This window comes from Lagenorhynchus albirostris, chromosome 21 (assembly GCF_949774975.1).
Source record: "Lagenorhynchus albirostris chromosome 21, mLagAlb1.1, whole genome shotgun sequence".
NCBI classification, from domain to species: Eukaryota; Metazoa; Chordata; class Mammalia; order Artiodactyla; family Delphinidae; genus Lagenorhynchus; species Lagenorhynchus albirostris.
In genome coordinates this window covers 29,188,464-29,214,304 of record NC_083115.1, presented here as the reverse complement: position 1 = coordinate 29,214,304, position 25,841 = coordinate 29,188,464, and the positions used below count along the sequence as shown (strand labels likewise).

General features: G+C 38.5%; 1 protein-coding gene across 3 annotated transcripts in view; it reads left to right on the top strand.

Annotated features, from left to right (window-relative positions):
- The window catches only part of GPM6A (glycoprotein M6A), a 250,738-nt gene extending 225,767 nt beyond the window's left edge, over nt 1-24,971 (top strand). For all 3 annotated transcript variants that reach the window (XM_060136627.1, XM_060136628.1, XM_060136629.1), the window contains exons 4-7: nt 15,622-15,775; nt 19,778-19,854; nt 20,388-20,453; nt 23,360-24,971. In XM_060136627.1, the coding sequence (XP_059992610.1) occupies nt 15,622-15,775; nt 19,778-19,854; nt 20,388-20,453; nt 23,360-23,512 (450 nt within the window). In that variant the 3' untranslated portion in view covers nt 23,513-24,971. The remainder of the gene's footprint in view (nt 1-15,621; nt 15,776-19,777; nt 19,855-20,387; nt 20,454-23,359) is intronic.
- The last annotated feature ends 870 nt before the right edge of the window (nt 24,972-25,841 follow it).

Genomic DNA, 25,841 nt, shown 5'->3' with positions numbered 1-25,841 from the left:
CCAACCATTTTTTCCACCAGCTTGTAACAAGTTCTAATATTCTCTCAGTGTCAATAATGATAATAATCTTATAAAATAGTTAACCTGTGTTGTGGGTATTTTTAGTTGTTGCTGCAATAATTTCTTGTAAGACTCTTTTGGGAAACAATGTTTGTTGTATTATCTAATTGTTTAGGATCAGTAATATCAAATTACAGACCCAAAGGAAGTTTAAAGATCTTGAATTAATTTAGTAAGTCAAATACGAATATTCAGTGGGCTAATTTTCAGTGATACCTAAGGGATTTCTCTATTAAGAAGGCACGTTTGATTTTAGATTCACTTATACTCTGCCAGTAGACTATGGTGAATTCAGTTAATGATGGGCTTTTTCTTATAATTAGGACAGTATCATTATAACACCACTCGTATGTCTTAGCAAGTCACTTAACTTCTCCGGATCCCAGTTTACTCTCTTACATCACCAAGACATTAGATCATCTCTAAAGCTCATTCTAGCTCCAAGAGTCCATAATTCTAAAACACGAGTGAAATCATAGAGAAAAGGGTCTTACCATTGGGAGTGACCTTTCGCCAGGAAGAGTGCAGTAGATTAGGTCTTTTCATTGAGATTGTGAAATTTCTGCAGAAGATTGTAGGCAGAAGCAAAAAGTCATGGAAGAAAACACCTAGCTATGTGCCGTTACTAATTATCCGCTTGCCATTGACACTTCAAAGCCATCTCAAAGAAGAATTTTTAAAGCAAAAATGAGCCACATTTTTTTCTATAATAGTTACAGTCGTGTCACCAGTCCCACCCAACAGCCCAGAAGGGTGGCAACAGCTGCGTAGGTCCCTCCAGAGGCGAGGCAGCAGGGAGTCAGCCCGCCCACGCCTTTAGCACCCCTCCGCACCCAGGAATGAGCACAATTGAGGGAGAAGCAGAGCTGCACTCTTGTGTCTTACAAAAGCAGCAATGCAGCGCACGGGCGAAGCCTTTGAGTCAGGCGCAGGCTGTCCCAACATGGCCTCCATGAAGGGGACCAGCCCCTGCAAAAAGGGGACTGGCTGCACTGCCTGGAAGTGCCCTGCACAGTGCACAGCCCTGCAACCGTCTCATGCAGGATTTAGGGCTCCATGGAACCAGAGGAAAAAATAATAATAATGTTTTATCGGAGATGGCCAACAAACACAGGAAAGGATGCTCAACATCATTAATCATTAGAGAAATGCAAATCAAAACTGCAATGAGGTATCACCTCACACCAGTCAGAATGGCCATCATCAAAAAATCTACAAACAATAAATGCTGGAGAGGGTGCGGAGAAAAGGGAACCCTCTTGCACTGTTGGTGGGAATGTAAATTGATAAAAGCCACTATGGAGAACACCATGGAGGTTCCTTAAAAAACTAAAAATAGAACTACCATATGACCCAGCAATCCCACTACTGGGCATATACCCTGAGACAACCATAATTCAAAAAGATTCATGTACCACAATGTTCATTGCAGCTCTATTTACAATAGCCAGGACATGGAAGCAACCTAAGTGTCCATCAACAGATGAATGGATAAAGAAGATGTGGCATATATATACAATGGAATGTTACTCAGCCATAAAAAGAAATGAAATTGAGTTATTTGAGGTGGGGTGGATGGACCTAGAGACTGTTATACGGAGTGAAGTAAGTCAGAAAGAGAAAGACAAATACCGTATGCTAACACATATATATGGAATCTAAAAAAAACAAAAAATGGTTCTGAAGAACCTAGGGGCAGGACAGGAATAAAGACGCAGACGTAGAGAATGGCCTTGAGGACACGGGGGGGGGGGGGAAGGGTAAGTTGGGACGAAGTGAGAGAGTGGCATGGACATATATACACTACCAAATGTAAAATGGATAGCTAGTGGGAAGCAGCCGCATAGCACGGGGAGATCAGCTCGGTGCTTTGTGACCACCTAGGGGGGTGGGATAGGGAGGGTAGGAGGGAGATGCAAGAGGGAGGACATATGAGGATATATGTTTACATATAGCGGATTCACTTTGTTATAAAGCAGAAAGTAACACACCATTGTAAAGCAATTATACTCCAATAAAAATGTTAAAAAAAATGTTTTATCGATCATTTTCTCCTGCTACTTAGTCTTCCTTGCTTCCCTATTTCCATTCTGCTGCCTTTTTTCTTTTTCCAATTTGTAGGTAAATTGTATCTTACAGTCTATTTTTTGTTCTATGAGTTCCTTAGCTTTAAAAATGTCCTTTTTTAGAAAGCTCAGAGATAAACCCATGCACATATGGTCACCTTATCTTTGATAAAGGAGGCAAGAATATACGATGGAGAAAAGACAGACCTTCAGTAAGTGGTGCTGGGAAAACTGGACAGCTACATGTAAAAGAATGAAGTTAGAACACTCCCTAACACCGTACACAAAAATAAACTCAAAATGGATTAAAGACCTAAATGTAAGGCCAGATACTATAAAACTCTTAGACGAAAATATGGGCAGCACACTCTATGACATAATCACAGCAAGATCCTTTTTGACCCACCTCCTAGAGAAATGGAAATAAAAATAAACAAATGGGACCTAATGAAACTTCAAAGCTTTTGCACAGCAAAGGAAATCATAAGCAAGATGAAAAAACAACCCTCAGAATGGGAGAAACTATTTGCAAGTGAAGCAACTGACAAAGGATTAATCTCCAAAATACACAAGCAGCTCATTCAGCTCAATATCCAAAAAAACAAACACCCCAATCCAAAAATGGGCAGAAGACCTAAATAGACATTTCTCCAAAGAAGATATACAGATGGCCAACAAACACATGAAAGGATGCTCAACATCATTAATCATTAAGAGAAATGCAAATCAAAACTACAGTGAGGGGCTTCCTGGTGGTGCAGTGGTTGAGAGTCTGCCTGCCGATGCAGGGGACACGGGTTCGTGCCCCGGTCCGGGAGGATCCCACGTGCTGCGGAGCGGCTGGGCCCATGAGCCATGGCCGCTGAGCCTGTGTGTCCGGAGCCTGTGCTCCGCAACGGGAGAGGCCGCAACAGTGAGAGGCCCGCATACCGCAAAAAAAAAAAAAAAAAAAAAAAAACCACAATGAGGTATCACTTCACACCGGTCAGAATGGCCATCATCAAAAAATCTAGAAACAATAAATGCTGGAGAGGGTGTGGAGAAAAGGGAACACTCTTGCACTGTTGGTGGGAATGTAAATTGATACAGCCACTATGGAGAACGGTATGGAGGTTCCTTAAAAAACTAAAAATGGAACTACCATATGACCCAGCAATCCCACTACTGGGCATGTACCCTAGAGAAAACCATAATTCAAAAAGAGTCATGTACCACAATGTTCATTGCAGCTCTATTTACAATAGCCAGGACATGGAAGCAACCTAGGTGTCCATCGACAGATGAATGGATAAAGAAGATGTGGCACATATATACAATGGAATATTACTCAGCCATAAAAAGGAACGAAATTGGGTTATTTGTAGTGAGGTGGATGGACCTAGAGACTGTCATACAGAGTGAAAGTAAGTCAGAAAGAGAAAAACAAATACCGTATGCTAACACATATATATGGAATCTAAAAAAAACAAAAATGGTCAGAAGAACCTAGGGGCAGCACAGGAATAAAGATGCAGGCGTAGAGAATGGACTTGAGGACACGGGAAGGGGGAAAGGTAAGCTTAGACGAAGTGAGAGAGTGTCATGGACATATATACACTAACAAATGTAAAATAGATAGCTAGTGGGAAGTAGTTGCATCGCAAGGGGAGATCAGTTCGGTGCTTTGTGACCACCTAGAGGGGTGGGATTTGGAGGGTGGGAGGGAGACGCAAGAGGGAGGGGATATGGGGATATATGTATACATATAGCTGATTCACTTTGTTATACAGCAGAAACCAACACACCATTGTAAAGCAATTATACTCCAATAAAGATGTTTAAAAAATGTCTTTTTGAAGCTGAATATATTAATGAATTTCTATTTGGAATTCTGAGGAATATTAACAGGTGGAATAAATTTTTTTGGAACAACCATATTATTGTACGATAAGCTTCCAGAATTAGTACTGAAAGAAGCTTATTTTTATACCCGTTTTTCTGTGCTGTATAAAATGTAAAATGGTTACCAGTAAATGATTCTACTCAAAAAATGCAGTTGTGCACAGTGCACAAATGCAGTTCATTTTAAAGCAGCTTTAGATCACTGAATCCAAGACGCTGATCAATATTCTCTTTTCCTAATGAATACTCTTGAAAGCATAACGATCTGCATTATGCATTTCTTCTCATGCAGTATCAAGACCACTTCAAGTTCATTTCAAAGTTTTAACGCTGTCATTCGAAATCCTTAATGTGAGGCACATAAAACACAACAGCACAGTATTAACCTTGGGGGGTAAGAACCATTAACTAGCTTATTAAGATCATGTCAAAAGTTACTAAAATATTTTAAGTAACAGATTTTCTTTAAATTAAATGGCAAATGGCCCTAAGTTGCATACACGTCAAACATGTTACTAAATACATTAAACGTGAACTTCAGTTTAAAGAATATGGAAATATTTATTTTCTTTGAATTTCTTCCCCATTAACTTTTTAAACCAAAAAATATATATATTTATTCGGTTGTAACGAGAGGCATTCAGTGGCTCACATTTTGAAATCATGGGATAGTTGTTACACCCGTCACTCTTTTCTTATTTCTAACAATTTCCCATTAGTATTATGATAGCAATATGGATCTCAGAATTTATTTATGCTTGTTCTGACACTTCAGATTTTTAAGCCCAACACTTTTGAAGTAAAAGAGTTCTTAAATGTGCTACTCTCTGTGGAAATTAATACATTTACTTTGCATAAATCCACCTGCTCTAAGTGTTACATAGAGCAGTAAAAATTTTGAAAGTATATGTATTCATTTGCTAGAGCTGCCCTAACAAAGTACAACAAACTGAATGGCTAAACAACAGAATTTATTGTCTCATGTTTCTGGAGGCTTGAAGTCCAAGATCAAGACGTCAGCAAGGTTGGTGCCTTCTGAGGGCTCTGCGGAAGGTCTGCTCCTCTAGCCTCTGGTGGGTTGCTGGTAATCTTTGGAGATCCCAGCTGACAGAAGCATCACCTCAGTCATTGCCCTCATCTGCACCTGGTGTTCTCCCTGTCTGCATGTCTGTGCTCAAATTGCCCTCTCTAAAGGACACCAGTTACATTGGATTAGGGCTCTCCTTTTAAATTTGCTTACCTCTGTAAAAGCCCTATCTCCCGATAAGGTTGCATTCTGAGGTACGGGGGTGAGGAATTCATCATGTGAATTTTGGAGGAACACAGTTCAACTCATAACATTGTGGCTTATAACAGCAACAGTATGCCACACACAATGTTTAAAGCAACAAAAATAAGCAGTTACCTTTGTTACCCCCATTTTACAGATGAAGAAACGTATTCTATTTATAGTGCTTCAGTATCCAAGGGGATGGGTCCCGGGACCCCCATGGATACCAAAATCCACAGATGCTCAAGTCCCTTGTATAAAAAGGTGTAGTATTTGTATATAACCTACACACATCTTCCCGTATACTTTAAATCGTCTCTAGATTACTTATAATACCTAATACAAAGTACACTCTGTAATGGATTGTAAATACAATGTAAATGCTGTGAAATAGTTGCTGGTGTGTGGCAAATTCAAGTTTTGCTTTTCGGAACTTTCTGGGATTTTTTTTTTTTTTTTTTTTCGGTACGCGGGCTTCTCACTGTTGTGGCCTCTCCCGTTGCCGAGCACAGGCTCCGGACGCGCAGGCTCAGCGGCCATGGCTCACGGGCCCAGCCGCTCCGCGGCATGTGGGATCTTCCCGGACCGGGGCATGAACCCGCGTCCCCTGCATCGGCAGGCGGACTCTCAACCACTGCGCCACCAGGGAAGCCTTGGGATGTTTTTAAAGAATATTTTCCATTTGTTGTGGTTAAATCCAAGGACGTCTAAAAGGAAGGCCAACTGTATTTATTTTAATCCTTCCTGTTAGCCTCAGATGTTTATAGATTTTGACTACAGCATATTAGACTAGTGTCCGTAAGACATACTCTATAGAACTCCCTTTACATCTATTCACTATGTAATGACTCCTGGCTCATTTTCATAGCTTAAAGTTAAGTTTTAATAATAAATCCAGTATTAATAATAGGAAATGGTTGTTAGGTGCTTACATATGCCAGTTGCTATGCATGGGACTTTATGAAACACTAGGGCATTTGATCCTCCAAACTATGTGAAGTAGATACCAATATTAGTTACCTTCATTTCACAGATGAGGAATCTGCTAGCAAGAGATGAGTATATAGTGGGCAGTGGAGCCAGATTTGGATTTGAGCATCTGGCCCAGAGCCCATGTCACTAAACTCACGGTCAGGATTTGCCTTGTCATTTTATGTTTTATTTGGGCTAACGTCATAGGAGAATTATCTGGTTGTGAGAGTTGTTAATAATTCACCAGTCACTTTTGTTTTGCCCTTTGGTGAGATCATTCATTGATGGTTGGAAAGTTCCTTCGTTGCAGAGATGTCCTCATTTTAACCTTTATCCACAAACATGAATTATCTCTTTTTACAAGACAGGGATGCTCTGTGGGATATGAAATAACTCAGTCATCAAAGGTACTTTTCTATTTTGATGACTCTGCCGATAAAGAGTTCTAAGGTAACTTTCTAACTAAAGTGTCATCAAGGAACTCTGCATTCTAGTCTGTCTCTAAAATCCAGTATCTTCCAAAGTAAATTAAAAAGATAGTAACAGTTTTGATCCAAGACTGCCAAGTTCCTAGAATAAGGCTTAGTTTCTCTCTAGGATATTCCAACTCTAACCTGAAGAAGGCAACATGATTTGTTTCAGGTTACAACAATGCACTTTAACACTTTCTCAGTAAAGAAAAAAGGGGGAGGTTAGGGGGAACATGAACTGCTTCAGGCATAGTGGTACTATTTAGAAATAATGTTTCAAAAAGCAGTTCATGTGGAAGATGGCACGAGGAGCTTGTTTGCCACAGGGATCTGAGGTGGATCTCCTGCCTGCACTTACAATTTCAGAACTAGTCTGTAAATACAGGACAGTACACCAATCTCAGTGTGACCATCCAGACATTAACTCTGCTGGTACCTAAATTATAGCCAAAAAAGAAAACATGGGTGTCATTCTTTTCAGATTTAGGGCATAAAACTTGACAAAAAATTTCAGTTAGCCTTAGAAGATGACATTGACAAAATGGGAAAATCTCTTGTAAAAAAGTAAATCTTCTGGTTTTAGAATTTTTCATTCAAGAGACTTAAAACTGCTGGAAATGAAAAATTGAAGAAAAAGTTTGAATCATCCTGATTCCTCTCCAGTCACCATAAGTCATCATTGGAATTCTATTCAAATAAAAATAACTTCTTGAAATATTGAGCCAAGGTTTTGTTTTCTGTTTGTTTTTGTTCTTTTGATCACTCAAGTCATGAAATACAGTCTTCTGCTAAGCCTTTCTTTTTTAAATTTGTATATTCAAGTGGCATTTTTAGACTTCTCTATGTATCAGATCATCCTAGGATATAATTTCATAGCATTTATGACTCCTTATATTTTTAAAATCCTAAAGTATTTTTTCAAAAATAAACTTATAGTTTTACAATAGTTTTAGATTTACAGAAAGATGAAGATGGTACAGAGAGTTTCCATGTATATAAAACTCAGTTTTCCCTATTTACACCTTACATTAGCATAGTACATTTGTCACATTTAATGAACCAATATAGAAACACTATTATTAACCAAAGTCCATACTTTATTCAGACTTCCTTAGTTTTTACCAAATCAAATGTTCTTTTTCTCGTCTAGTATCCCACTCAGGGGATACAGATACCATACTACAGTTTAGCCATTTCTCCTTAGGCTACTCTGATCTGTGACTTTTTCTAAACTTTCCTTGTTTTTTGATGATCTTGAAAGTTTTGAGGAGGAGTAGGTAGGCATTTTGTAGAATGTACCTCAGTTGAAAATTGTCTGATATTTTTCTCATGATTAGACTGGGGCTTTGGACTTTGGAGAGGAAGACTCAGAGATAAAGTATCTTTCTCATCACATTATTTCATATACATCTAAAGTATTATTAATTGAAAAAGAAAACTAAAGACATTAACACATTCTCTGATCCATGTTTTCGTAAACAAAATAGATCTATTCAAAATAATCATGCTGGGCTTCCCTGGTGGCGCAGTGATTGAGAGTCCACCTGCCAATGCAGGGGACATGGGTTCGTGCCCCGGTCCGGGAGGATCCCGCATGCCGCAGAGCGGCTGGGCCCGTGAGCCATGGCCGCTGAGCCTGCGGGTCCGGAGCCTGTGCTCCTCAACGGGAGAGGCCACACAGTGAGAGGCCCGCGTACTGAAAAAAAAAAAAAAAAAAGTTAAAATACAATTTATCATAAATAAACTGTACATAGCAGGATAATACTCTATGGACCTCTATTTTCATTTCTGCAGAATCCTCAAAACCCTCAGTTTCTTATTTAATTAATATAAAATTAAATCTTAGACTTTGATACCCACTGAAAATTTCTAAGGGAGTATCTCCATAACTAATGAATTTTCCATTTCTGCTTATAAAGATATTCTAGTTTAAATGAAGTCATTTGCAGGTATAGACGGTTCAAGCAAATTTTATAATAAAGCTAGAAATTCATCTTAAGGATAGATAGAAAATGTCCTCAAATTCATAGATTTTATGAATCCCAATGTAACATCCTGAACACATTCACTCACAGTAGCTGCTTGTACCGTGAGTAACCTTGATTTTATATGTTCGGGTGACACTGCAAATAGAAATCTAATTTTTAAAATTGGTTCAAATATTTAAATTGGTTCAAATATTTCCATACGTGTAAGAGTTACAAATAGGCCACTAGATTGGGGATGAAATAATAACTCTGGATTACAAATGGCCTTTTAAAACATTGATTAATAGATACTTCTCTTTTTCAGTCAGGAACTTCATGCCCACTGTACTGGGAATAATCTCCACACAAAAGATCTTTATTTTTATATTTTCTTTAAAAAAAAGCAAGGGTTATATATTTTTCTGACTTTGCCTTTAAATCAGTAACATTTTACAAAACATATGAAGCTTCACTATATTTTTGAGACTCAATTTCTTTATCTCTTTTTCTCATTTTGAGATTAACTACAATAGTTTATGTTTTTAAATTACCTTATGGGGAAATGGTATATTAAGGATATAAAACTCAAAAGTTCACTGAGGAATGACTAAGCCTAGTATTATTATATTGGGATTCTTGGTCAAAAATACATTTCTCAGATATTTACAATAATTGATAATTGATAATAAAATAGTATTCACTAAGAGGAAGTTTCCTCTGTAGTAATATTTGCTGGAAAAGGTGCCACTGATGCTTTTACCTTTAATATAATTTGATTTTGTTTGAATTCTGTTTTCACTTGAAAACGTAAGCTCTACGTAAGCACATACATGCTGAGCACATTGATGGACATGGGTGACTTACAGTGTTTGCACAGGGAGCAGTTAAAGTCTGTGATAGATGTTGTTGACCAGTATAATACCTCAGGCCTCATACAGTACATGTTGTTGACACATGAGATATTTTCATTATTAATGAGTAAGTGACTTTCATCTGGGGTTCGGAAGATAGAAAGAAGTTCTATGAGTAACCTTCAGGGTGCTAATTAGAATGAACTTTTCAGAACTTTTCAGAATACTGCGGTAATCCAAGTGTTAGATAAGGCAGGTGGAAACTCGTGATGGATCCTGTGTTCTGAAGTATTTTAATTTGATTTGTTGAATGAATGAGACCAATGCAAGGTAAAAAGAAGAAAGCGTTACAATTAATATATTTTAAAATAGATTTTATTTTTTAGAGCAATTTTAGGTTTACAGCAAAATTGAGCAGAAAGTACAGAAATTTCCTATATCCTCCCCCCCACCCCAACATATGTACAGCCTCCCTCACTATCAAAATTCTGCACCAGATGGTACATTTGCTACAATTAATGATCCTACTCTGACGCATGATAATCACCCAAAGTCCATAGTTTACCTTAGAGTTCACTCTTTTTTTTTTTTTTTTTGCGGTACGCGGGCCTCTCACTGTTGTGGCCCCTCCCGTTGCGGAGCACAGGCTCCGGGAGCGCAGGCTCAGCGGCCATGGCTCACGGGCCCAGCCGCTCCGCGGCATGTGGGATCTTCCCGGACCGGGGCACGAACCGGCATCCCCTGCATCGGCAGGCGGACTCAACCGCTGTGCCACCAGGGAAGCCCTAGAGTTCACTCTTGATGTTGTAACTTCTGTGGGTTTAGACAAATGTATGACATGTATCCATCCTTATAGCGTCATACAGAATAGTTTTACTGCCCTAAAAATCCTCTGTGTTCCACCTATTCATCCTTCCCTCTCCTGCAACCCCTGGCAACCGGTGATCCGTTTACTGGCTCCATAGTTTTGCCTTTTTCAGAATGTCATATAGTGGGACTCATACATTATGTAGTCTTTTCAGACTGGTTTCTCTCACTTAGTCATATGCATTTAAGTTTCCCCCATGTCTTTCCATGGCTTAATAGCTCATTTCTTTTAGTGCTGAATAATATTCTATTGTCTGGATGTAGCACAGTTTATTTCTCCATTCACCTACTGAAGGACATCTTAGTTGCTTCCAAGTCTTGGCAATTGTGGATAAAGTGGCTATAACTAAGCAAATAATTTTTTAAAGAAAGCTTCTGATCACTACTTGCGCTGAGATAGTTTTGGGCCATGATGTTGACAATGATGATGCTTGCATATTTTCAAGTAATTTACATAATAACGTAAACATTTTTCTGCAGCTAACTTTACACTGTATACTTTTCAGAGCCTACTGAGTTCAGTATTGTTAATGCTGTCCCATTTTGCATTCTTAGTGATAGTATATTCAGGTGTCCATTTACTTTTTTTTTTGACTTGGTATTTTCTCATATTAGAACTGTGGTTCTCAACCAGGGGCTAGTTCCCTACCCCACCCCCAGGGGACATTGAGAAACTTTGGTTACACCACTGGCATCTATTGGGTAGAGGCCAGGGATGCCGTTAAACATACTGCAACGCATAGGACATTCCCCATAAGAAAGGATTTTCTGGCTGAAAATTTCCATCGTGCTGAATTTGGGAAGTCTTGATTTTGAAATTTGGTTCACGTCCAGTCTCTCACTCATCCGTGCATTTGGCTGTTTTGTTGACATTGGCAAGTCATCCCAATTGTACTTTTTTTTTTTTTTTCTCCTTCAGGTGTGGTACCCTGAAGAGCCTAAAGATAAATAACAAAGATGTTTTCACATCAAATGGACTCACGAGAGCTTTACTGATTCCAGTAGAGCAGTAGTTCCTCACACTGGACACCCACTATTGTACATACAGATATAGTTGGCAAGAGCAAGGCCTGAGCATCTCTTTCTCAGATTTGCCAGATGATCCTAACGTGTGGCCACAGGTGGAAAGCACTATCAGAGGCTGTGCACCCTCAGTGCATGTCCATCCAGTGAGACTGCTTGAGGACAGTATCTCTAAGCCTGGAGCTATTTCTGCCTTTGATGAAATCTAAAGCTGTTTCCTTTTTTTTTTTTTTTTTTTACACTCTTTCCTTTTGCTGTTCAAGTGGGGACATGATTGAGTCGATACTCTTTAAATCCATTCACAATGAGGAAATGTCATTGAAAACATATTATTGTGAAATGAGGGGGCTCTGAGTTAAGATTTAGCTAAGTCCTTTTATATCCTGTGTCTCGAAACATTAATGAGAAAGGAACCTTACAGACAGTAACCTGAGTGGAACCCAACAATATACGTTTGGTATATGTTTGCATAGATCCATTTTGTTCACTAAAGGTTGGGTCTGCCTCATGCCTGAATTTGTTCATTATATCATAACATTCCATTTGGTATGTGGCTTATTTTTCCAGTGTTTACATAGTTCATAGACTCAGAGACTTGGGAGTCAGGGTCAGCTGGCTCTTTTTCATCAGGGCTGCTAAATTCTAAGATGTTATTTTTACCCTGATTGGTGCACATCTGCTAAAGTTGCCCAGAAAGCCTGTAGCTCAACAAAGTCTGATTTTCTTAGACATCAAGCCTAAGTTCATGGGAGTTCAGATGAAAAACGAATTACCTTTTACAAGTCATTCTCCAGTTAAATACACTGTAATCTCAATAGCTACGTAAGCAAGGATTAATCATCTATTTTAGCCTTCTTTCAAAGGTTATAAAAACCTTGCCTGCCGCAGTTCTATGTTTCAACCTCCCGTCTAAATGTCTAACAATGATTAGAATATCCAGGTTGAGATCAAAGCAATAATTACATGTTTCTTTTAAAATTTTAAGCCACTAAGAAGTAATTCGCAGCAATTTTGTTGAATTTAATACTAACCATCAACAAATGCATTTTGAGTAAAAACAAAATCAAAACAAGAAACAGGATAACAAGAAGATGCTATCGTGAAAGTCATTTGCATGTTCTGATGAAACGGTACTCAAATAATGGTGTGATAATGAGGCTGCTGGATGCTAACTATGAATCTGGCATTCAGTCCCTATCATTTAATGGTGGCTTTGTTTACCATCGCAGATCACAAGTTAACTAATCTAAACCAAACCAAGGAAATTTTACTGAGATTTTTTTCCTTCGTGAATTAGGAGGAAATGGTCAGCCTTTTAATATGTGAGTGATATATTAAACAGTGGCTGAAATAAGAAAAGCCACTGAGTCTACTTTATATGTCAAACTTCCACAAGACCCATCCCTCCCTCCTTTCTCATAAACAGGGCCACAGCTGTTGAATTTAGAAAGTAAAATTCCTCGCTGTTCAAGGCAATAAACACCAGATGCAACGTAAGTAGGTTAGTCTGTCCATACCTCACCTTTAGAAATGAAAAATAATTTTTTGCTGAATCAAACAACTTCCTCTCTTGGGATTTCTTCCTAAGTAAGATTTACCGTGGACCGTGTTTACTGTTAAGTGATTTCATATCTGAGCCCTGTGAGAGAGGTCTGCTAATTTCCAGTTAGTGAATGAGGAGGTGACTCTGAGCCTTAAGTGAGATGTCAGTGATCCAGTCCTCTGATGTCAAGTCCAGGGTTATTTTATTTCTTCCAGTTTTTACTTGTTTGTTTTCACTAAACTCCCCAAACAGATATTGCAGAGTTAAATTTCAGAAAGTGTTTCATCTGAATAGATGTTAATAAAGGAAAAAATAAGATTTTCAAAATCAGAAGAATTTTTCAAATGCTCAGAGATTGTTCTAATAAGAGTAGCTTATTGAAGATACAGAGAACAGACTGATGGTGGCCAGAGGTGGTGGTCAAAATGGGTGAAGGGGGTCAAAAGGTACAAACTTCCAGTGATGAAATAAGTAAGTCCTGGGGATGTCATGTACAGCATGGTGGTTATAGTTAATAATGCAGTATTATATATTTGAAAGTTGCTAAAAGAGGAGATCTTAAAAATTCTCATCACACACCCACAAAAATTCATAACTATGTCTGGTGACAGATGTTAACTAGACTTATTGAGGTGATCATTTCACAATATATACAAATATCCAATCATTATGTCATACACCTGAAACTAATATAATATTATGTATCAATTATACCTCATTTTTTAAACAAAGTAGCTTATTTATTTATTTAATGCTCAGACAGCAGAATGCATATCTGTCACATTTCTAGTGCAAAGCTAGAAATAATTTATGATAATCATGAGATATTTTATTACATACAGAGAATTTTTACCTGGAATCACACTTGATCAATTTAAGTAATTCGTCAGTCTTAGTAATTATCAGACTCTAAGCGAAACATAAAATACGAAGATAGACTTATATTTTCAGCATCTTTAATTTGGATACTTTAGTGACCGTGAACTGCTGCCCCCTGAAATGTAACTGCTAGGTACTCCAATTCAAAAGTAAAGTCTGCTGTGTCTTAGAACAAAAGTTATGCACTAGTCGTCATGAAAAACATTTTCTCACAGCAAAGATTTACTCTGTAACGTTCAGCTTTACTGCCGTGCCATAACATTATGGCAAATAGGAGTCAGAACTGTGGTTTAAGAGTCACTCCTTTCATTGCCTTGTCAGGTAGCAGCAGCACCATGTTTCAGAGGGCTCCACGCCGCTTTGAGTCTAAACCTATTGAATGCTAAGTCCCATCCTGCAGTGAATAGCACCTTCAAAAGAAGCTTTTGAAAAATCCCGTGGGACAGAAAGAAAAACAAGATAGAGAGGACGAAGCCAAAAGCACACTGATTACTGTCCCGTGGGTTCCGAGTTACTAGCTCCCTCCAGAGAACTGGGTCTGGAGCGGCCATATCATGTTCATTGTTCCCGAGACTGTCGATTAGCCTGGAGAGCTACAATTGTGAATAATGAAAATGTTAATAAACAGGGCTTTTTCCACTCCCAGGCGTTCCATTAACAAGATTTCTTCAGTTTTGGGGTGGTTTCCAAACTTTCTAGAGTCTTTCTCCTTGAGTGGGAGCCCTCTTTGAATAACTTTCCCAGACTGAAGAAGTCCTCATTCTTTTTATTTTCTCCAAACGTGAAACGAAGCCTAATTTCCTTATTGCGTAGAGTCCTATCATTCAGGCAGATATATATATTTGATGGTAGTAATAGTAACCACAGTAATACTGTCTAGAATAAAAACTAGCTAATACTTTGTCCGGGCTTCTTATGTACCAGATTCGATGCTGAATGCCTTTCCCATATCATCTCATTCCAGCCTCTCTACAATCCTGCAGTGATTGTAATTGTAGATTACAATTGTGATTGTAATTGTAGATCAATTTAGGAGGTATTCTCTTGCAGAGGCAGACACAGAGACATAAAGAGCAGCCTAGACTCGTTCCAGCCCAGGAGTCTGTGCCTTTAATCAATGTGCTCTAAGGCCCCTGTTATTGCTAAATAAATGTGACAGTTAGGCTGGGGACACTGTAAGTGAGTGGCATATCAATCAATGTTTGGTCAGTCAATCAATCAGTCAATCAGAGGTAAAATTAATATGCATGAAAGAAGACTTAGATTTAAAGTTTACAGAAGTCATTGAAAAGGAATAGAAATACACACTAATATTATATACTAAAATGACTTGTGAATCATCATATCTAGAATGTTAAATGTAAACACAATTAAGTAGCTTAAATATTTATGATATAAAATCGTGCCCATTTAGTTGTAACATAAAGTTATTGACAAGGTTTTAACTCACTGTGCAGAATCCCCTGTGAATTTACCAGTTAATGTTTTCTAAAGTTTAAAAAATGTGCGGTGAGATCTTTAAGATAAATATATGAACGAAACAGGCATCAAGATGCAGCTCGATGGTCTCTTCCTTTGCACATCAGAAGCTCAGTTTTCTGGCAGGTTTCTTCCCGTTCCCCATGATATTCACCATCTCTCAGCTTCCCAGGTTGCAGTGCCTACCTGGGTTGCAATCATTCAGACCTTTGATATTGAGCTGTGTAAGTTAAGCATAAAATTCTTCTTTTCCGGTAGATGATGTGTTTTCTGTCTCGACTTCTCTCTTGCAGTTTATTATGCTGACATACCTTTTCATGCTGGCCTGGCTGGGAGTCACGGCTTTCACCTCACTGCCAGTTTACATGTACTTCAACCTGTGGACCATCTGCCGAAACACCACCTTAGTGGAGGGAGCGAATCTCTGCCTGGACCTTCGTCAGTTTGGTAGGTGGATCTCTGGCTCATATGGTTTCTCCCAAATAACTGCCTCTAAAATAGTGTAAATCACTGTGGAACCATCATTGCCTCTTCTACCAAAGAGATAGATGTATCAGAGTCTTCACGTTTAAGTCATTCTTTTAAAACGGAAACAAGTAGGCATTTCAGAGTGACTGGAAGTTGATTTCACAACCTGAACCCGCAAGCATGTGTATGTGAACAGGCTGTCAGGTTGTGTTTCCTGGTGTTGGCAAGTTATCATTTTGATTTTCCTGTCGTGATTCCTGTGAACTTTTCCTACTCAGTGTGATGTTTGCATAGTATTTTCATTCTCTCATGATAAACTATACAATCTGTGAAGTCTGCTATGAAGGTCATCTAAGAAATATGTACTTCCTCGTCTTCTGAAATAGGGCAAAAAACACAACAAAACACCTTAGCATTTCATAATAACAAAATCAAAAAATGTTAAATAAATCAGTAGTCCTCTTTGGTTATTTTTATTTAGGCCTAAAACCTCACATCATAATAATACTTTCTTATGTAGATAGGGACTTACAATGTGTAGACCCTATTCTGAATGGTTTGTATATGTTGACATGTTTTAATTCTTACAATAATTAAATATGGCAGACACTGTTATCCTCTTTATAAATGGCAAAATTGAGGAACCAGGAGATTAAATTACCTGCCCAAGGCGATACAGCTAGTAAGTGACAGAGCCAGGATTCACCCCCAACTAGCTTCAGTCCGTTCTTAGCTAGAAGTTAACTGCCTCTCCTGTCAAAACAAGTACTGAACTATGAATGTGTAGAGTCTAATCTCACCTAACCTGCTTAGAATTCTATCCCATCATTTGTAAAAACATGGGGGCTACAGAATTTATAAAAGATATGCAAATTCACAGGCTCAAAGGGACTTTTTTAACAACACAGCTATTAAAATCTAAAGAACGTTCTAAATGTTTTTCTCTAATGGGGGTTTCCTCATACTTCAGGCAAGTGGGAAACATTTCAGTAGATGGTATGTACCAGCCTGTGGCTCTAAGGTTATACTGTAGACAGATTGTAGGGCACAGATAGAACTAGTCTGTCCCCAGCTAGCCGTGTGTTCCACAAGTGTGGCCCGCCCGCCCTCTTTCAGAAGGAGTCCCCAGCCCCCATTGTCTGGCCCGGATGAAAAGCACGATGATCTGCTCTGTGCATGAGGTTCTTGGCAAGAAGATGATGGAGGGAATGTGGACAGCTCTTCCACCGGGGAGGTTTTAACTTCAGAATCACGTCCCACGTAAACGCAGGAAAAGGAAACGTCGGCCCCAGCTGCTGGATGCAGGTCACTGGAAAATACCTGCTTGGAAAACCACGGCCCTGACTTCAGTAACCACCACCCCACATACTCCAATGTCTTCCTTTAATTCTGCTGATCTGAAAACTTAAGATTGGAAAAGATGTGACTAGTGTCACAGAGAGGGTTGCCAGGTAGATTACAGGATTCCCAGTTAAGTTTGAGTTTGAAATAAACAAGCAATAGTTTTTTTAGTCCAGTGTGTCTCAGATATTATACGGGACCTAATTCCAGTAAGTGTAAAGCATGACTATGATTAAAGCTGCTCTTTGAACCTTAGCACTGTTTACAACATAGTTACCAGGATTTACGCAAGTTTAGCTTTTCTTTGTGACATGGAAGGGAAGGCACTTTTCAGATGTCATGAAACCTTTTACATCAGCCTTAAAGGCTTTCCGTTTGCTCTTAACACAGAATCTACCGCCTGGATAGCACTTATTTACCCTCCAGATAATAGGTCCTTAACAGGAATGCTGAATGTTCATATACAATCAAGTTATAAACAAGGAGCATCAGAATAGAAAAGAACGTTCACTCCCCAAAATGCGGATTATGACGGGTACAGACAGAGACAACAGAATGTCCTGACAGATTGTATGTGGGGTTGAGAGAAAAAGAAGATTCAAGAAAGAATTCATTTTTTGATTGAGCAACTGGAAAGATGGATCAGCTATGAGATGAGACGGGAAAGCCAACCAGAAGAGCTTACTCAGGAGTGGGGCAGGTGAGGGAGAAGATCAAAAGTTCAGTTTTGACAATGGTAATTTTTAGATGCTTATTAGACATCTCAACAGAGCTGTCAAGTAGGAAATTGGATATATGGGTGTCAATTTCAGGAGAGTAGTATGGGCCTGGCTATATGGATTTAGGAGTCTTGATAATGTTTGAAGTCTTTAAAAGCTCTGAGACAGGATGAGATCAGCAAAGGAGACAGATGACTGAGGACTGAACACTGGGAAGCACCAATGAAAGGGATCCTAGCGGAGAGGAGGAACCAGACAGAGATGCTGAGAGGGAGAAGCCGATGAGAGCAGAAAGGCAAAAACAAGAGACTGTAGATTTTGGAACCCAAGTGAAGAGACCATGAAGGACGCAGAAGTCATCACCTGCCTCCAGTTCTGCTGACTGGCAAGTACAAGGAGAACCGAGAATTCGTCTTCCTCTTTCACCATTTGGAGGGTATGGGTGACCTCTATAAGAAAAATTTCCATGGAGGATTGGGGTGAATTTGACTAGAAAGGGTTTAAGCGGAAATGGAAAGAAAGAAATTGCAGACTGAGCAAAGGCAACACTTCCTGGAAGTTTTGCTGTGAATATGAATAAAGAAATGGGTGAGGAAATGTACGCGCAGCCAAGGTATTCCACGTGAATGAATGAAATCTGTAATAGATCAACATGGAGAAAGATGGCCTTTCCTGGGAAGCTTTCTCACTAATGATGGTTCACTAGTCACATCTTCTGGAGGTTCTTTTTTACCCCCTCTTAGAGCTGTCTTGGCAAAAAGGGAAGGTCGCAGAGAGGGATCTCTGCATTCGAGGTACTGCAAGTAGATTTTTTTTAACTGAAATAATTGCCCAAACTCTTGGCAAAGCAGGACGGTAGCAGCTCCACAGAGATGGACAGGGGATGGTGCGCCTCAAAGCTAAGAAGGTGTGTATATACGTACATATTAAAACTCAATAATATGTGCATATATTATTATGCAGCAAGTGCTCAACGCTTATGTATTAGATTGCCCAGAACTTGTGATTTTCTGCTCATGTATATATGTGTTTAACACTTCAGTAGTTCTCCAAACAAAATCAAAGACCCATTTTAGGATGAACTTGATCACTTCTCTAACATGAGGACTATGGCAGCGTATCACCTGTGTGCTTGTTAAAAATGCAGTACTCCTGGCAAACAGTCACAGATTCTGATTTAACAGTCCTGTGGTGGGGTCCAGAGATGCATATCTGTGATAGCTCCCCAGGAGATTCTGATGCAGTCGGTCCATAAACCAACTGGAGCAAGGGTAAATAGTAGTGAAATTGCAGCTTTTTATTTCCCCTTACTAATAGCACTGTTTTCAGAATTAGCAGAGAAAAACTGCTCCTTTGGGCAATACATTTTATAGACTTAACAGAGGCTTTGTACCAGCAGAACACTTTTATTTATTTATTTGCGGTACGCGGGCCTCTCACTGTTGTGCCCTCTCCCGTTGTGGAGCACAGGCTCCAGACGCGCAGGCTCAGCGGCCATGGCTCACGGGCCCAGCCGCTCCAATGGCATGTGGGGTCCTCCCGGACGGGGGCACGAACCCATGTCTCCTGCATCGGCAGGCTGACTCCCAGCCACTGCGCCACCAGGGAAGCCCTGATGCCTACACCATGACATTAATGGACCAAACCAATGAAGTAGCTACAATTGAATATGAAGATTCTGGTGGCTAGATTCCATTGAATTCAGATTGAAAATGTTTTTAATTGCTTGAGGCCTAAATAGTCTTGATCTTTCATTCAGTTTTTTCATAATTATTGTCAAGCAATGAAAGCTTGTAACAATTTTTGTTACAATGTAACAAAATGAAACTTGCTTAGATTTTATCAGCTCAAGTTTCTTTTTCTCTCTCTGGGATCTTGAAGACATTTATAATGTTAAACTGTAATTTTCTCCATGTTGCAGGGATTGTGACAATTGGAGAGGAAAAGAAAATTTGCACTGTCTCGGAGAATTTCCTGAGGATGTGTGAATCCACTGAGGTGAGTGTTTTTACAGCCTTTAATTTTGTCAGAATTTGAGGTTCATTTCGTTATTTGAGGAATATATAATTAAACCGACATTGAGTTTCCCCCTCTTTCTTTCAGAGGCAAGGTCACATCCAGTGATGTTGTGCAGAGGGACTAGAAAATAAATATGAGATACTCTGCATATTTCGATAAAAATCATAATTTTTTTCTAGAAACTGTCATTTTAATGAAAGTTGAAAAATCATAAAGTTATATTTTAAAGGATATAACATAGCCTTCTGTGGTTATACTGTTACTGGAAACCATCATTATTAATCATGATTTCATCTTTAAAATGAAATTATATTAAAATGGTGCAGTTGCAAAGATTTAAATAACTTGCAGGAGAAAAGATACTGTAATAATGTTTTTGGTGGAGTGATTTGTCACGGGTGCACTTCTGTTAAAGGTGAACAGAGTTCTTATTTGTAAGGCAGCAGGCATCCTTATCTCTCTTCTGTTGTAACCCTGATGTTCATTCTGTTTCTCTGTGGTTTCCTTTGCAGCTGAACATGACCTTCCACTTGTTCATCGTGGCCCTTGCCGGAGCTGGGGCTGCAGTCATCGCTATGGTAAGACCTCAAGCTTGGTGTTGCACTTTGCCTGTAGAGACGATAATTTACCTCTAATGTCTGAAGTCTGTACAAATCATATGTATTTTAATATAAGTAAAAAAAAAAATGTGGAGGAGAATGGGCAAATAAATAAGTGAAAAACAAGGCTTAACCTAAAGAAGGATTATCGTTACAATAGAGCTAATATTTGGTAATCATTTGAAGAATTCAGACACTCCATAATATCGGTAACACTAACCAAAATAAGTAGCATTTTAGATACGAGTCTACTATTAACATAAAAAAATCATTTCTTTAGCATATAAGTATGTATCAGTGGGATAGTCGAGTAATTTAATCAATTCCTTGACTTATATTATCCTTTTTTCCTCCTTAAATCAGAACATATAAAAGCCACACTGAGTCACTTAGGAAAAAAGGATTCATTTATTTCTCCCCACATAAACCTTGGTAGTCTCATGTCGTGTCTTCTGTATCTAACTTTCTTCAGAAATATTAAGAACGAGTCCTGAAAGTCAGGCTTTTACGGAGTTTTGAGGACCTACAATGTGCTAGACACCGTCCCTTCTTTGTAACTCACCGTGAATTCCGGTTTGTTCAAGGGAATGCCAAGTGGCAACAGTGAACAATGTACTCTGCACATCAGTCAGAGCTTTTGCAGCCCAGGTCCTCAGTCCTTGTGTCCTAGAATATAAGTAGCATAGAGCTCTAGAAGGTGCCCAGTAAACTCACCCATGGTATAGCCAGTTCAATACGCAAAAATGATGAGTTAATTCTTATTCATTTTCTTATTGGTATACATCTCTTTCCTGTATCATTGTGTCAAAATTGTTTTGTTAATTTCTTTCTGCTGTCCAATGACTGCCTTAACATACTACAGTAGTCACCATTTAGAATTGACCTTGGATTCTTTATGTCCATCCCTACTTTTCTAGAACCAGCCTACCTCCTGTTTTGACTAATCAAAACTTTAACGTTCTTCAAAAATAGAACTACCATATGACCCCGGAGCTCTACTCCTGGGTATATATCCAGAAAAAAAAACAACACTAGTTCAAAAAGATACATACCCCAGTGTTCATAGAAGAATTATTTACAATTGCCAAGATATGGAAGAAACCTAAGGGTCCATCAACAGATGAATGGTTAAAGAAGATGTGATACATATATATATATAATGGAATACTACTCAGCCATGAAAAAGAAGGGAATCTTGCCATTTGCAGCAACATGGATGGACCTGAAGGGCATTATGCTAAGTGAAATAAGTCAGTCAGAGAACGACAACCACTGAATGATATCACTTATATGTGGAATCTAAAAAGTACAACAAACTAGTGAATATAGCAAAAAAGAAACAGACTCACAGATATAGAAAACAAACCAGCAGTTACCAGTGGGGAGAGGGAAGAGAGGAGGGGAAACATAGGGGTAGGAGATTAAGAGGTACAAACTGGGCTTCCCTGGTGGCGCAGTGGTTGAGAGTCTGCCTGCCGGTGCAGGGGACACCCGTTCGTGCCCCGGTCCAGGAAGATCCCACATGCCGCGGAGTGGCTGGGCCCGTGAGCCATAGCCGCTGAGCCTGCGCGTCTGGAGCCTGTGCTCTGCAACGGGAGAGGCCACAACAGTGAGAGGCCCGCATAGCGCAAAAAAAAAAAAAAAATAGAGGTACAAACTATTATGTATAAAATAAGCTACAAGAATATATTGTATAACACAGGGAATATAGCCAAATTTATAATAACTATAAATGGAATAAAACCTTTAACAATTGTGGATCACTATACTGTACATAATATAGAATATGAACTATACTTCCATAAAAAATTTTAGTGTTCTATTTTACTAAATTATGGATAAAAATAATGCCTACCCTTTAGGGGTTTCCCTGGTGGTGCAGTGGTTGAGAGTCCGCCTGCTGATGATGCAGGGGACACGGGTTCATGCCCCGGTCCAGGAAGATCCCACATGCCGCGGAGTGGCTGGGCCCGTGAGCCATGGCCATTGAGCCTGCGCGTCCGGAGCCTGTGCTCCGCAATGGGAGAGGCCACAACAGTGAGAGGCCCGTGTACCGAAAAAAAAAAAAAAAGCGTACCCTTTAAAGCTCAGAGAAAGTATATACCTGACAACTTAGTTTCTTTTTCCTATTCGTCCATCAAAATTCACCATTTCGAAAACTACTTTTTCTCTCTCATAGACTACGAGGGAGGGAAAGAAAGAAAAACAAATAAGTGATCTCATTGGTCAGTCTATTCAGGAAAAATCAGGAGCTTCCTTTTTGAACAGGGCACTATTCTAGCTATTACGAACGTATATAAATATTCATGATTCGTATGACACAGTGCTTGCTTTCTTGCAGTTGGCAACATAAAATTCATTGTGCAAAATTCACTGTATGGAAAATTAACTTGTTAATTAAATCTACAGGTTTATTTTGGGGTTTCCATGAGCCCTCTTCCCGTTGCACTGTGGGCAATATATCATCTCATTAATTCAAGTTCACTGGACTCCACTGTATGTGAGACTGTTTCCCACAGTGGATTAGAAAACATAAATACATAAACATGAAACGTATAGTCTGGGTTTGAGTAAATGAGGACAAAAGGACAGGAAACATCACGTAAAGATTAAAAATATTGAATTAAGACCCTTGGGTACTTCGGAGTTGAAAGAGAAGAAAGATACTGAAAAAAGGGAGCTGAGAAGACAGTGTCATAGTTGGAGGATTGAGGAAGGAATATATTGTATTTATATTCTTTGTGTTATAGCAGAAATCTTCATTCCATTTTGTTAATGAACATATTCTATATAAGTATATAATTAGAATATTTCTTTCCTGATAGCAAGGTGTAATGAAGACACAGAACAGACTTCCAGTATAAATTATCTTTGTCTTTGATTAGGTCCACTACCTTATGGTTCTGTCTGCCAACTGGGCTTATGTGAAAGATGCCTGCCGGATGCAGAAGTATGAGGACATCAAGTCGAAGGAGGAACAGGAACTTCATGATATCCACTCTACTCGCTCCAAAGAGCGGCTCAACGCATACACATAAACAGCGCCTTCCCGTCCTTTCCACCATTCAAATGCATTGGTGATTATCTAAGGGCCATCCAACCATCCAACCTTTTGAAAAAGAAAATGAAAGTGCTTCTCATCAATGATATGGAGGGTGACTTATGAATCACCTGAATACAGTTCTTTGTTGTTTAGCACTTAATTTCCTAATTTGTTAAATTGGTGTAATCAGAGCTCTCCTACAAGCTCCTATCCAGCCTTTTTTTTTCTTTTTTAAATTTCTCAAACTCATTTAATAATTCTGTAAGATCAAAGAGACTAACATTGTCAAATGCAGAGATTTCTTTGATTTTTAACCACTTCCATGTGTTATACATTATACCTTTTGCATTATTTCTTATGTTTTGAAAAGAAAAATAGCTTTTTATACTTTTTAGTTTTGATTTCGGTAACTAGTTTAACTACAGGTAACCTTCAAAGGGACCATTGTACATTATGAACGATAGACAGAGATGATATCATGATGACCCGAAACATGCAAATCTTGTCTGAAGATCAGTGGCCACGTTGCTGTAGGCCCTGGTTAACGTTTTCATCAATCTAAGGTGCAATTTCTAAATTTGTAAGAGTAGGTTTAAAAAAAAAAGTGCTTCTTATCTTTGTTAACATTGTATTTTTTCTTGATGTACTTAAAAGGCATTACTCTCTGATGACTCATGTTTCTGTCGTGAGCATGTAGAAACAATGATGCTTATGCATGGCTACTTACCTTTTTAAGATTGTGACACCAGGCTTACCTTTTAAAGTTTAGTATAGAGACTGTTTTAACGGAAATAACTACTGTGGACTATTGGCAAATGATCTCTTTGTGATTTAAGCAGTGGCTGGATTGGAACTTTTAATATGTTAATGTGGGACATTAATTACCTTTATGAAGGTGGTGTATTAAAAATAAGCACACTAACCCCTCTGAAGTTGTTTTACCTACTTTAAAAAATTTTAATGGATTGCACCTCTGTAAACTATCCCTCAAATTGTGTATGATATATTTGAAAAGGTTTCCATTAATACAATAGCTTTGCTTGCAGCCTCCCAATCTATGTCGGTTTACCTGTAGTGTTTTTTAAAGTGTGGTCAGAGGCCACTCTACAATGTATCCTTTTGAAGTGTAGTGATATATTTGTGTTTTTATTTCCAGTAAGTCATTTTAACCAAATGTTCATTCGTATTCATTTATAAGACGTACCTATATCAAAAGAATAAAAAAAAAGCAATCAGTATTATTGGACCAAATTTGGTGTTTGTTTTAACCTTAACTCTTCTTTCGGTTATTTCTAATGCTACAAGAATGCTGTAAAGTGTCTTTTAAAATGATATAGCCTGACGAGACTTTGCTGTCAGTGTAAAAACTAGGTAGTATTGTGCACTGATTTGACCATTGTGAAATCTTTTCTCAGTGTAAGTGCATTTCTAATAAAATTTATTGAGTGAAACAATCTTTGTACAATGACTAGTCATGCATCATCCATAATTTTACAAGTTCTTGTAGTAGGAAGGGGCGTATTACTAGCTTATCTGTGGCATGATTATGCATTCTGTAGTATTATTTAATTAATTTGGGGTTTTGCTTCTTTTTTTTTTACACTTAGATTATCTTACTGGTTCAACATCTTTCTGATACATGCAGTATTACAGATATTCAGCAAAAGTATTAATGGGCTTCTTTAAATTCTATATTGTAGTGTTTCGGTTCTGTGTCTTAATAGTTTGTGATGATTTTTAAAACTGTCTTTTAAACTTATGTAATGATGTTGATGTTTTTGGCGCTTTTTTTTTTCTGGTATTAGAGTTTGTATTTTCACAAAGAGTGCTTTGTAGCAGGCATTACAATTAATCTGTTTTGTACATAAATGTGCCAACAGCTTGATGGTGGCGTTTTTGAAATGTAGAACAAAGTGCTTGCAAAATGTAATAAATACACTTGTGTACTTTGTGTACTTATTATTAGTTTCTGCAGTGTTTCTTTTTTGTTTTTTTCTTTCTTGTTTTGTTTATTCCTCTTTCTTATGTGTGTGCATTCTTTCCAATGCAGTAGATGCTATTTCTTTCAGATGCTTATTGCCTCGGTTGAGCTGACCTGATACTTCAAAATGCAATGAAAATTCTGTGCATGGACCATACCATGGGGATGCTGAGTGGGGAGAGGGTGGAATGGAGACTGTGGAGGTCATTTCATTTAGCAGATGATAACGATTCCCAGTTTATGCTATTTCCTTGCCTAATGTTTATTGTTTTGTGTTTTCTTTAGTGCTTCGTAAACTAACAGAGAAACTAAAAAGACTAGTGCAATTCAGAAAGAAAAATGA